At 32.3% G+C, this 15,207-nt stretch overlaps 1 protein-coding gene across 2 annotated transcripts in view; it reads right to left on the minus strand.

Moving 5' to 3' along the window:
* Positions 1-472: 472 nt before the first annotated feature.
* LOC115451616 overlaps positions 473-15,207 on the minus strand; it is a 43,444-nt gene continuing 28,709 nt past the window's right edge. For both annotated transcript variants that reach the window (XM_030179976.2, XM_037443477.1), the window contains exons 2-5: positions 3,895-3,967; positions 2,322-2,506; positions 1,738-2,122; positions 473-1,285 (exon numbers count right to left, since the gene is read on the minus strand). In XM_030179976.2, coding sequence (XP_030035836.1) covers positions 1,238-1,285; positions 1,738-2,122; positions 2,322-2,506; positions 3,895-3,918 — 642 coding nt within the window. In that variant the 5' untranslated portion in view covers positions 3,919-3,967 and the 3' untranslated portion in view covers positions 473-1,237. The remainder of the gene's footprint in view (positions 1,286-1,737; positions 2,123-2,321; positions 2,507-3,894; positions 3,968-15,207) is intronic.

Below are 15,207 nucleotides of genomic sequence, written 5' to 3' on the forward strand. Positions count from 1 at the left end.
GATAAAAAATATCAAAACGGTTTCGTTTTTGATAGTAAAATCAGATAACATCACTGAAAAATAATTGTAGATTGGAAATAAAAGAGCAAGATATGAAAATTAAAAATATTTATTTTACATATTTACAAGCGTAATTACAGCTAAAATACATAAGTAAATGATTTTTTCTTATCCATATTTGAATTCTTAATAAAACAATAACAAAAACTAACGAAAAAACTAGTAACACTAAAGTCCAATCAATAGGAAAAAAGCGTGCACGAGGAAGTATCTTTTCGTGAAAAACATAAGGATAAAAAATAATCTAAATTACTACCCGGGATGCACGTAGACTACCATTTGACTGGACTAAACGAAATTGGAACAAACGTATGTCACACAAAACAATGATTACAACTTCTAAATGTTAATGGAGAAAACAAGAAATTCTTGCATTATGCTTACACATTATTTCAATGCAATCTTATTTATCTTTTGTAATCTGTAGATGAGTAAATTGCTTCTCGTGAGAGAAAACCACAATGACAATAGGATATAATTTTAATGGAAATATTGTGTTCTTATTTTAGAATAGTCAGACGAATTTAGATACAATTTTCCAACATTCTGCATGTTACAAATATTGAAGATAAATTCTGTGGTTAAATATGTTTAACATGAAAACGTCTTTCCATATATTTTATCATTATTAAAAGCATGACCTATAATAGTAGATAAGGAAAAGTTTAGAGTCATCTAATAATTTCTCGTCATGTATGAAAAAAAGGAACAGTACATAACAAATGTTATTTTCCATTTATGCTGGTGGATCTACTCATTTTACTTTTATAAAGTAATTATTATTCTCATTTATTCTGTATATTTTATGTTTATACGTAACATATTTAAAAATTCTGGCACGTTTTTCTTATACTACATCTACTACCTAATGACACCACAGTTAAGGTCCCATGTTATTATTCGTTATGCATTTATTCAGGGATCTCCTGCAGTCTTTCAGTCATTCACATAGTCTTCGTCCTCAATAATAAGTAAGTACAATAAAAGAATGAAACACTCAAGGTTTCTTACAATAAAATTTAATCAGATAAAAGCTGCAACATTTTTATTTCTGGTGGGTTCAACTCTTTCCACTTAAATTCCTCAACAAATATGAAACTACTTTATAATAACATAGGACCTAAAACATTAGTTACTTTGAACTGCGATGTAAGCAACATTTTAACAACACGCAACGTTAATGTTGTCTTGGTACGTATGCAGGCCATTGGTATACTGGTGTGCCCTAAAAAAAAGAAAGGTATTAATATTTTAAACATTTTTTGAACTTCTTAAATATATAAATATATGCGTAATTTAAGATTCCACATAACCACCGTTAAATTATACGACTTCATAGACTTGATATACTGACTGCTGCCAATTAAATCATTCAAATTACTCGTGCAGTTCAACTGGTGATAAATTTATATTCTAGAAAATGAGTATTATATTGCAGTGAATATAAACTACTCAAACACAACAAAAAAAGCTAGGCTGTTAAAAATCGACGTCAAAGACGAAAGTTATTCCAAAACAACGAAATGAATTTTTAGTTTCATCAAAAAATCATGATAATTTACTACAATTGATCCAGTATCACTTTAGAGCTGACTTAGCAACTCATAGTTTTACTGCCATCATCAATTCACCCTTATTACCTTTAGAAGAAGACATATTGTGATTCAATATACTTACTTCTAGGGTGTTTCTAACATTTCTCTTGGAGGCGTCTTTCTCGTATTTCCATTGCAAATCGCTGGCGGAGTCTCTGCTACCACCATCGACGTCATTACTTTCAATATTATTATGTACAGAGTCTTCTTTCTTAGTCTCAACCCTGTTTGGTGATTCATTGACATATACAGGTACGAAATACCGCAGGCCGACACCGGGCAATGTCTGAGAGCCAAGTACTTGTGCGGGCGTGAAATAATTCTGCACGGGTTTTGCATGTACCGGTTCATGTCTGGGTATGTAAGCGTTGACGAAGCGCTGGGCGTTGTTCAGAGGCAAGGAAGGTGCAGGGGCATTGTAGATCACGTGCGTGTATCGCGGCTGAGGCTTGAATGGTTGCGGGCGCCTGTTGAAAAAAAATAGATTTTATTCTATTTGAATTTGCATGGTTCTAATTCCTGTGATAAAAATCGCTAGAAATAAGTCGGTCTGTAGTTTCAAAAATATTTTCGAAATGGTCATTATAATTATAATTGATTTATAAAAAAAATATAAAAACAGAATTAGTAAAATTCCTGATGAATAGAATTGTATAAAAACCATACCAGTGAGCATTAGGGTCTGGTGCATCATTGGATCTCTCTTCCCAGACCGGTGCAGGAGCGCGGTACGGCCGCGGCGGCGGCAGCGTAGGCTCCGGCACCGGCGGCTCGATGGGCCCGCCTTTAGTTCCGAACTTCACCATGATGCCCTGCACGCACGACGCGTACAGCATCAGGCACGTCAGCAACTGTGGAGAAATATATTTTAGTAAATATTTTGTTTTCGTTTAAACTTTATTAAGTAATAACAACATAGGATACTATGGTCGATGTATAAATTGAAAAAAAAAACAAAAATGCTTATCAACCACTAAAATTAATGTAAAAAAGACCAATATCATATCTCATTACAATAAAAGTTAAAGGCCACCGTGCAACGCAATAGAAGTAAGAAGTAAATCTAAAATTTGTTTTACCTAATGTAAACAATTATTATATCACCAACTTTTATAAATCAAACAAAAACTAAAACACCAATCAATTTAGAAATAGTTTTACCTAAAATTAATATTCATTGTAATTTTATATTACTACATAACTTTTCAACTTTATAATTCCATAACTTAATATAATGACTTCTAACAATTTCATTAATAGCTTGTATGTGTCGATTAATGCAATTAACCTTATAACCACGTTTAGTATTTAAAAAGCTAGGGGCACATAGAAAGTAACTCTCGGTAACAGGCCATGTTATGTACTATAATGTGCGTTAAATGTCGTTATTTCGATACATTACCTACATTTCGTTTACTTCCTACTATAAGACAAACTAAAATGCTTTATCACGTCAATAAATTGTGCATAATGATTCGCCGTTCACTCACTTCTTTCGAGTGAATGACCATTAAAGTAGCAAATCAAATACACTCTAAAATACATTCGTGTGCCTGCACGCTTTCTGCGACAATCGCTAGTCGCAACCAAGACTACGTTTAATTAGGTTTCAATCTGCGCATCTTCATAGCGGCCTTGGGCTTACACGACTTCTCTTTCCCACGAACATTTCACATCAGTGAATGTGTACCGACTTGTTTTTGCACAAAAATGTTATCTATTAAATGTTCTGTAAATTGCGTAGTATTTTGTGTTACCGTCCGCCATTGTTTATGTAAAATTAGCACATCAACTGTTGTAACCTTCTTGAATTTCCAAAGGCGCAATAAATACGCGTACACGTTTTATCGGTATATCTTTATAAACTAAAGCATCAAAGCGGCTCGGAATTACTACAGTTAAATTAATGTAGTACGGCTTAATGTGCCATATTAAACGTAAAAATAAGCGTATAGCTATTTAATTCGTTATTTTCATGGACGTACGAGTTCTATTCGTTTGATGTGAGCGTGATTGTATTTCGGTCACGCTACGATGATTGTTTACATTCACACAAATAGAAAAAAACTGTATGTTACATTACCTTAAGGGCAGTGAAATGCATGCTTCCATAAAGAGCAGTCATTAAAAATCAATTAATAGAGATTGCACGACACGGTCTGAGGTTTTAATAACGCAGGCCAAGCGAAGTTGTATGTAAACATAGTTATGTTACGAGTATATGTATAATATGACCAACCTGTAACCTCGCCGAGGATCTCATGTTGTTCGTGTATCCAAATAGTCTGTCTACCTTAGCATTCGATTAGTATCTGCAACAAGACAAAATAAAGATTATACAACTTGATTCATGTTCAACTCAATTATAACTTATACAGATTGTGTCATCAATTTAAGCTATTACGAGGAACGTGATTATACGATGATTAGATGTGATTAATAAAATTAATAGCATAGTTATAGAAGTACAGTGAAGTGATTATAAGCACAATTAAATACCACTGAAGTAATCAGAAACAAACAGACATAATATTTTGTGGTGATAATAGAGCCCTCAAGAATAATCTATACTTTATTAACTAATATATAAAGCTGAAGAGTTTATTGATTTGTTTTTTTGAACGCGCTAATTTCTAATCGGAATTACTATACCAAAGATGTTTTTTTTTTTCACTTATAAGAAGCTACATTGCTTCTGAACTGCTTTTTATACCAGTAAAATAATTATCCCAGAAAAACTTTTGCACGCGGGTGGAATCACCGGCGCTACTGTAAGATCAGTTTACCGAACCAATATTTTCTGAACCGAATACAGATTAAACCCTTTATAAATAAATTAACATTATAAAATACACTTTGTAACTACAGTAATTATTTTGTAGAACGGTAAATATGTCGAAAGATTCTCGGTTGTAGGTCAAAAAATCAAATAAAATCACTTTATGAGTTCTAGTTTATAATCAAGACAGTAAATGTTTCATTACAGTGTTACATAACCAAAATTCTTAATTTAATATTCTACAAGTTCTATTTTTAAAATCTCAAATATAGTTCCGGAAATGTAGTAGTAGGTAGTCTCGTGTTTTCAATTAGAGAATTTTGATTATTATTGCCTTTTTATCTATATATATAAAAATGAATCCCTATCTCTCTTGGTCACGCCATCACGCGTGAACGGCTGGAGTGTTTTTTTTTTGTTGCGTTTGTTATTGTCAGGAGAAGGTTCTTATGAAAGAAAAAATTGCGCGGAAAATTTGAAAATTTAAGAAAACTTAACGAAAATATTAATTTTATATAACTGTAAATTGTTTAAAATAACTGTCAGCGAGTGACAGAATGCGCGCTGCAAATTCATAGTTAAGGCGGGACAACGTCTGTCGGGTCAACTAGTTATTTAATATATAGAAATATATTCAAATCATAATAAAAAAGTCAAAATTAGGTTAATGTAAATATTTCTTAAGTTCATAAAATTAATTCAATATATGGCTATAGCTATAATTTGAGACCTTGAGAAGGACATGGGCTACTCTATCCCGGAAAACTATCACGCGGGCAAAGGCTCCAGCAACAGCTATAATGTAATATTACTAAACAGTTCAGTAATATAAAACCTTACGCACAATGCAAGACTAATTATATCACATCAAACACGTCCGTTGCAACCAGGAACTCATACAATTAAATGAAAACAGACCATTCAGCGTTTGTGCCGGGAACGCAAGAAACATGAGCTATTCACATTATGAAATGTGTGAAGAAAGGTGAACTAGCCATATCTTGCACGCATCATAATGCTACGTAAATAGAGCTCGACATTTCATTATAGCCTCCGTGATAGCGTCATATAATGTCTGTGATATTTCAGAATTTCCCCATGAGTGGGCTAGATTTTTGTCATGTATAATCGGCAATAATATCGGTCAATTTCAGGATAGCGTAACCCCCTTATTCATAAACGTTATTTATCTAAGGACGGACCATTGCTGTGATAACAAGTCTATTTCTCAGCTTTGTTTATCTGACAGCTAACTAGATTCAAGTTGTATCTCAATATAAGTCAAACATAACGGCCCTATTTCTACACACTGCGAAGGCTGCCATGCCGTGAGTCCTGAGAAACAGACTTGTTATCACAGCAATGCTCCGTCCATTCATAAATAACGTCTATGAATAAGGGGGTTTGTTTTTATATCAGGGATGATTTTAATCTACTTATATTCGCCCTTTAATTACGTATTTTCGATTTTATATTCTACAGAATATTTCGCGCGTGGAATATTTTAGCTAAGCAAATGCCTTTCCTATCTTCTTCCAAATCCTCAATTCCCAGCCATTTTTTCAAGTATCAAAGTATAAGAATAACTTTATGCTAAATGTATGATAGAAAGAAATAGATAATACAATCAGATTATAAGTAAAACAATTTCTTAATTTAATTTACAATCCAAATATTACGTTTCTGTGTGGTTATAACATTTGTATGTAAATAAATTACTTTGCGTATGTTAGTTAACCTCTTCTGCTGTAATGTAACGTCATTAAACCTCTCTTAACAGTTACTTAACAAGAATACAAGAAGGTATCATAACAAGCGATGATACAATCTGAACGAGCATTCTCTCTGTTAAATAATTGAGACATCATCTCTTATAATACATGGCAAAGGCTCCAAGGCAAGTTAAAAGTCGCAAAAGTATTTATTAAAACTATTATTTAAGAATTCCAATACAATTACTATTAAAACATTGAGAACGACTTACTAAAATACAATTTACTATAAAAATGACTCAAGACATAAAGAAATAAAATTTTGAGTGTAATGTACTAATGACTTTTTACTAATATTCTAAATGCAAAAGTTTGAGAAAATGTTTAGAGGTTTGTATGTTTGTTAGAAATAAACTCAGAAACAACTGAACGGATTTGAATGAAATTTGACTCACATGTAGACCATGTTCTAGATTAACACTAAATATACTTCTTGTCCCGGTAATTATCCCCAAACGAAAATAATGGAATTTTAAAACCTGATTTTTATATTAGATATTACTGGCATTATAATGTTTAAAAGGCTTTTATATGGAAAAACTTTTCACGCGGGCGAAGCCCATACCAAAAATAAATTCCTAAATAAAACAACCTAAAAATGTTTTAATATCCTTTTTAAGTCTTTTGAAATTATTTATAGTTTTTATAGCACAAGGAGAAGTGCAATTCCCTTTAAAGGTACTAAATGTGCTAACTTATAAAAACTGATATTTTATTCCTAGATAAATCCATCTTTGGCGTCAATACCTCGCGGTATGTGATTGTTAGATTTATTTCATGTTCCTATTAAAGTATTATGTCCTTACAATAACTCAATATCACCTATTTATGGATGGAGACAATAAAACGAAAATGTAATGATTTCTTATGTTTACGCGAATATTAAACATTAAAAATAAACTATTTTTCGAAGTTTATCGCGGATTTTATACTTTTTTCCCAACCTTTCGAAGACTTTGCAGCCTTCGTGGTCGCGGGAGGACTGAGGTATTGGTTATCCGCAAAGTCAAAGTTACAATATCTACCTAAATTTTACAATTATGCAACTTTTAAATTTTTTAGCTGTTGGTAGTCCGATCTACGCCGAATGAGCTCACGGTGTTTTGAAGTCGGGTAGCCGCCGAAAATCCGAAAAATAGTTTAATTTTAAAACGAAAATGTTTTCTATTACGTACGTTTACATCGTTAAATAGAACAGAGTACAGTTGGTTAATAAAGATCATAACCCCGTGTCAGAGTTGATGAACATTTATTTAATAGACTTATGCAAATGGTAATTAACATTAAAATATGAATGGATTTTTAGTTTTCAAACGTATATTTTGCCAATATTTGTGTATTTTGACTCCTAAGTTTTAATTTTTTAATATTATTGGGTTTCTACGTCGTGCTCCGTAATGTTAATTTTCAATAATTGTTCTTTAAATATTGATGGTAATTTTTAATAATGAATGAGCTTAATACGACTTAAATACTTTACGATAAGGTAACACATAAAGGGAAATATAAATCAAAATATTGACTACCTATATTATTTAACGTAAAATATTATATCTCCACTTTAATTTAAGAACACCAATAGAACATGGCATTACGATATAAATTAAACTACGTAATGATTTTTCTTCGCAACAGAACACTGAACAATAAGGTCAAAACATATTTAAAAGTAAATTTTCCTATACATTTATACCACATTTATTTATATGCAAGAAAGGTCGCGTTTGTAGATAGGCGAGTATTATATAAATGCTTACGGATAATTGCAGTTTTAACGAACCTATAAATATTGATAGATATGTTAACAATTCAACCGCTTTCAACGCAATTAATTTCTCAATGGAAACATTATATTTTCATAATTGTTTACAATTGCAAACACTTGTTTTAATACCACACGATTTTCGTAATATGATAATAGGCTGTTCGTAAATGCATTGGCTTAATTTCAAATTTATAATATTAGTAACAAATATTATTATTTTTACTGCTGTACTAATATATAAATTTGCATGCTGTGGTCTCATATAATTGAAGAGGCACGTCGCATTGTTAATTGTACAAATACTACGACATTGTATTTATTATACGTCGTGTATCCTTTGTTGGAGATCCTTAAATAAATAAATAAATAAAAACAGCACTAACACAAAATATAAAAATAAATATTGAGCTATAAATACCAGATTAATAATTCGTTTATAATAATCATATACACAGCGCTAAATGTTGCAAGCTATAAAAATTAAATAACTGCCTATCAAAGTTTGTTACGGTGACAGCTATAGCCGATGGTCTTGATTCGGTAATTTGCAACGGCCACGACAAAAGTCATAAGCTGAGCGGAGGCGTATTGATCAAATTAAAATCATACTCATTTATTACAATTAAATTACGGAATTAATTCTGTCGTGGCTAAGGTTATAAATTACTAAGCTGACAAATGATGAATGATGATTAGTCAAATCAATGGCTATACGTTATTCTTTACGAATTAAATACGCTAGCCGTAGTTGATTTTCAAGGTAGAATGCAAAGTGGAAACATTATATAAATCTGATTTATAAATATCAGTATTTTTAATAAGTTAATTTAGTAATAATTTCGTATGTTTACGCTAACGATTGACATTGAAATTATTACATTACATCTTTTTTCGCAATAAAATTATTCTTTTTCCCCGACATTTCGTTGACTGCATTATCCTGAAAAATCCGTAAAGAACTTTTAGTTCAAAGTTTTTTATCTTTATTTCTGGAGCTTGGTTGTAATTTTACGACCATGTCGCTCTATTCGTCCACTTTCACGGGTGTTCACTCTCTTTTTACCAAGTCATTATTTTTATTAAAACCCATATATGTCATTTACTTACAGACCGATGATGTTGCAAATGTAAAAATAGACTGATTTAATAATTAATTCGACATTAAGTAACATTATTGTTGATTTCCAATATACTTTCTACATATTTCTTAAGTATATTAAGCGAATATAATATGAAACTTAATAACAAAGCCAACTTCTTGAAAAAATAAGATGCCATCGCTGAAGTCAGCACTCGCTCCTCTTCAGTAATGTAATACTATGCGCTTCAAGTCAAATCGTACGGTAATTAGGAATTTACAAATATTTCCTGATCCGTGCTTTATGAAATTGCTATTTACGCAAAGAGTTATTTTATTCTAATTACATAAATCCTAAATTGCATAACACTACATTTATAATACCATATTTGTGGAAAAGTAAACTCAATTTTCCTTCAAACCAATTAAAGTTATGGTTGCTTATACAACGTATTATTTATTATGGACTATCCGTCAATTGCTTTCGTTCTTTGATTAATGATAATTTAAAAGCAAATCTCAAGTCGAATGTAAATTTATTTAATTGAAAACGTATGGCTCATTACTTAATTAATATCTTAATTATTATAATAATTATTGATATTTTGTTTTTTAATTTCTAATTTAATTTTTTTAGGGACTAAAAATGACTAATTTACTTCCATTGGTTAGAAGTTGAATAATTTCATTATTCTATGCTATTTACGGTGCGCGTATATATTCGTCCATTATTCACAATGGTATAATAAATACGCAGGCATAAATTTAAATTACCCAATATTCACGGCACTGTAATTCGCTTCAAAGGCATGGATTCACAGACGTTGACTTTATCCAATAACTTCACGCCACTCGCGCAATCCATTAAACATTTATGTTCACGACGCCTAATCACGAGAATTTAGCGACAAGAAATAAGTATCATTAGCGATCGGTTGCAATTTACGCGTTAGTTAGCGATTTCGATAAGTACGTCAATGAATGGTAAATTAAATCGCTTTGGAGTTACCGTTCTATTTCCACGTTGTAGAATTTATCATAAGTCCAGTGGTGATTCTTAGAATCACGCAGCACCTTCCTTATTGATGTTTATGGAACGTTTTTTCCCCGACCAGTGTAATCTGCGATTTTGCGTTGTATTATTCTTACGTTAAATGCTATACGCATTAGCGTAATCGTCTGTGACATGTCGCAGTCGTCTCTCACTTTCTTTGTTCACTTCACCTTGAGGCACAAATCTGTTAGTACAGCCGAGATTAATGTATATTTTATCCCAGCATTTAATTACTTCAATTATTCTAACTACTTCGATTTGTATGCACGTCGATCAATTGTTTTCACTACGACATTCCTTTAGTTGCTCAAAGCTGTGCATTATTACGTCGGCTTGGAACATGGGTACAAACAACTCGATTTATTATAAGCTCTTCATTATAAAGGTTATCGTAGATCATGATTAGTTACAAATAACTTTATGCATGTATTTAGGCTTGTACGCTCCCAAATATCTACGGAATCTATACTTTATTGGCGGTTATAAATCAATAATAATTCGGAACAGTTTACTGATTTACTGTCGCTATTTGGTCTAAATAACTTAAGTGTGTACATACCGTCCTCATTTTGACGGATCAAATTCACAAAACAGTCCACATGATTGCGCATACGCTTAGTTCGTAGAAGCCGCGTGCGTCGGGCTGTAGAGCGAGGAAGCATTGTAATTGGCCTGTCTCCTTGGCTCGGTGCCTTGACAATGTGTCAAATAACAAAGAGGCAGCATTAGTCAGGACAGGTAATGTAAATTAGACCCACCCACTCAGCCGAAGAATTACCCAATGGATCGTGTTGAGACGCTAATACAGTGCATTATTACTAATACAATTTCTATTAACTTGTAAACATGTGGCCTTTGTTGCATGTTAATCCATCCTTTGTTGCATGGATTCTAGTTGGACAAGGTTGCCCTAAGGAAAGATTAAGTAATTTAAAACCAAATATTAACTAATGTAGTGAAATATAATAATATCAAGATTGATTTGCAAGGAAAACGATTGAAAACAATAGAAAGTAAAGCAAATCTAAATGTTTCATAAGAATATTTAATCTTATGGAATTTTAAATTAATTGTAGCTAATAAAAATTATACTATATATTTTAATTTACTAATGCAGTTTCAACGTCTTCGCTGAAATACAAAATATTATTTCCTTAAAATCATTTTTTTATTTCATCTTTTAATCAATTAATAACGCGAAGTTACCAATTTATTTAACAAGAGTTCATGTTTGATTACATGCCCAATTATCATCAAATTTAAAGGGCAAATTATATTTTGTGAATTGTATAATCAACGTCAAAAGCGCAATGAGCGACGGAATTTAATTTTATTAAAAAGAAACAGTCAGAGGAACAATTGATGGATAACTTACGCAAAGAAAAGGGTAAACTTAAACGAATTCGAAATGTTGACACGATAATTATATCGAATGAAAGAGAAACCATTTTCTGATGATTTAAATTATTCAGCTTATTAATGAGAATTATAAAAACATATTTAAAAAATATATATTTCTTATTCCTTGATTTATTACACCATTTATCACTTAGGTTATTTTATAATTGATTTAAGGTATTTAACATTAACTGTGATATTCAGACCTGTTCAAGAAAGTAGTCAATTAATAGTTGTGTTTACACATTTTCCTCATAGGAAAGAGAAAAAATTACCATTCAAAACTCATTATGTAAGTCACACCAGCTGTTTCCGCGTAACTACACCTACTGAAGTTACCATTTATTTAAGTTTATATTACTTTTTGTGTACTTAGATAGATAATATTTTATCCAACAAAAGCCTACATACAAGGTCCAAGCAATCATTTAACTCCATAAAGTTTTGAAATAGAAATAAGGAAACACTAAACATATCCAGCCTCTAAATGTCCACTAAAATATTTCAGTTTTATCAAAGCATTGCCATATATTTCTGACAACTGCACCGAGATGACCTTTCAGTTAAACGAACGTGGTTAGTGACAATACATTCATTTTAGGAACGCACCTCTTAGCATACCAAATACTTGTGGACATAGATGACAAATACTAAACGTGACTGGAGCTAATTATTTAAGACTTTATCGACATCGGAGTTTTATTCATCACTAGCTTTTGCCAGCAACCGCATCTGTATAAAAGAGTTTTCCGGGATTAAAAGTAGCCCATGTCCTTTCCAGGATATCTAACTATCTCCTTATAGAATTTCATCGAAATACGTTCCGTAGCTGAGTTTATTGCGTTCATACAAACGTGTGGGGCGACTTTGTTTTATAATATAGGATAGGTAAACATTATTGTGATGATTTTTTTTTTATAAACACACATATTATATACCGATAACATTAATTTATCAAGGTATTTGATAGTTTCGATTTAGTTTTCACGTCTAGGAGCTTGACGTAAACCTCTAACAGCTGCAAGACCAAACTTAAGAAAAGTGTTGACCACACTTGAAAATCGAAATCGATAGAACTCGTTTACGATATCATTAGATCAAGAGAGATAATAGATAGAGAAAAGAGAGATATATCGAAACAGTAAATATCACGTCAATCAAACCAGTATAAAATATGTGTAACATACGTCCACGTTACACCAGCAGAGACGTAACCTAGGCGTAATCAACAGGTTGTACCAGGAAGGGCGGGCTTGTCTATTCGATACACGCCCTTTCTCTGTTCTCATTTCATAATTGACTCTCATGTGACAGCCGTAGGTAAAAGTATTGCAATGTCAGACATGTATACCGTGTCGTTTCCGAACTATGACAATTCAGTAGATATCATACAATAGATAATAAACATGTTGATACAATGTAGAAGTTATGTTAGTTAAGTTGTGTTTTAAAAGTTAGTCACACATATTTATGCGTAAATATGTAACTAGTGGTAGGATATTTTATATCCGCGCGGGTAGCGACCACCATACACAAGGTGTTATGCCGCCATGTTAGCCTACGTAAGTGTGTTGCGATCTGGAATCTGCCTGTGTATAACCGGTTCCAACAGGCCGGCATAATTGTGTCGACTGCCATAGGGTAATCATCTCTCGTCAGTCGACATTCTATTGGACCTCACTCCACTTACCATCAGGTACAGCGGGGTCACTTTACCGTCCGAATATAAACAAAATAAAATGTTATCTTAGTCCAAAAAATTTCAAATTCACAAAACATGTTTAAATTAACTTAAATTAAACTTATTCTGAATAATATACCCGTAAAAAGTTTTATTGCACCTATCAACATAACTAAAAGCCACATATAGACTGCTACAACGTAATGTAATGTAAACTTTGGTTTCCTTTAACTCTGATAGAACCATAAACCTCTCAAAATCGCTAATCGTAATCAATATTACCTTACACTTTTAGCCACGACCTAGTAATTATATTCATAACACCGCTGATTAACTGGAACTGCGGTGAAATAAGTGGAAATGGTTAAAAAAGGATTCGGTATACTCATATTGACCTAAACAACCACGAATGTATGTTATATTTCACATACTTTGTATGTAATGAATGTAAATAGTGCGTCAATTTGTCAAATGACATCATGGATTCGAGGCAAGGTTAGCTCCCATATTACCGACTGCCTTGCAGCACCTGAGATGCATTATTGCCGAGGTGTGATACCATGAAAATAGTGAATAATTTGACATGCTCATTACGTGTTAATGCCGCTAAGCAAATAATAACTTTTTATTTCCTTAATTACAAAGAGATGAACAACGAAGATCGTCCCCCTAATGCGAGATGCCATTAGTTCGCACATACGAGTAGAAGGAAAAAAGGAGCGTAATCATAATAATGCTTGATTGGTGACAAAGCATTATTTTCGATGGTAGATATAACGAAAACCCTGTCATAAGTTTCCTTGTATACTTCTGTAAGAATCGTGAACTAGGGAAGCCGTTCATGCTTATCCTCATCAATCATTCATTCATCATTAAGATCCTATGTTCTTTGAGCAAAAGGTCTCCACAGTAACTCTCCATTACGACCCGGCTTGAGCTTCACGATACATTTTGCTTCCAGACGATTCACTACTACGCTTCTTGATACTACATATAATTCGTTGTGGCCGCCATTATACAGCAAATCACAGGAAAGAATCAATAAATAAATTACTCTGCAACAAAAGTATAAATCAAACACGTCGATAATAAAATTAATAATCTAGTGCGCAAACGCATAAATATGAAAAAATATAATCACCGTGTAAAAAATAAATTACAGCCAGTGTAATAACCATAATTGTCACGCAACATGTAACTGTTGTATAATAAGTAATTTAACAGCACATCTTACGAGACAGTTGCAAGGTTACAGCAGCCCTTACTTGGCAACCTGGGCGACACAGTAAGACAACATTGTTGTAATCAACAGCTATGCATTAATAAACATCATTTTAAAGCTAGGCACAGATACGCGACGTTTGATGCTGCCGTTGAAACCGTAGTATTCTGTGTGTGCAAGCGCAAAATATCAGACAGTCATAGTGGCAAATAGACCTGACCCAAAGGAGTGAGTAGAATTAAAATTATAACCTACTGAAAATATATTCTTCTATTCTTGACTATAATTAAGCTAAGGTTTCAGTACTATATTATAATATTTTTTATATCTTACATACAAGTTACAATTCTTTTCACCTCTTAATTATTCATACCATTTTACTGAACCCGAAGAAATACCGTTTCGTATTTTCCGCTAAACATAGCAATAGCAAATGTCACGTGTATACATGCCTTTAATAAGTGATTAAATTTTATATTCCAATCGATCTCACTCGATAAGGGTTGATGAATATTGTTATTTTTACGACATTGAAGTAAAATCTATGACACCTGTTCTAGATTTTAATGCTTATTATCAGAGAGTTATGTGCAGCATGGTAACTAGCTTATATATTATTAATATGGCACGGTTATTTAAAAAATAGTCTATTTGATATCACGGTATACCGCTCGAACCAAGCCCAATAAAGAAATGCTAATAATATCACTATGAGTCTAAATTTAGTGCAAACTAAGCTTGAACCATAAGAAAGGACATAAACTACTTGTTAAGAATATAATATGACTTTCATCATACTATGT

Source organism: Manduca sexta, chromosome 26, assembly GCF_014839805.1.
Source record: "Manduca sexta isolate Smith_Timp_Sample1 chromosome 26, JHU_Msex_v1.0, whole genome shotgun sequence".
NCBI lineage: Eukaryota > Metazoa > Arthropoda > Insecta > Lepidoptera > Sphingidae > Manduca > Manduca sexta.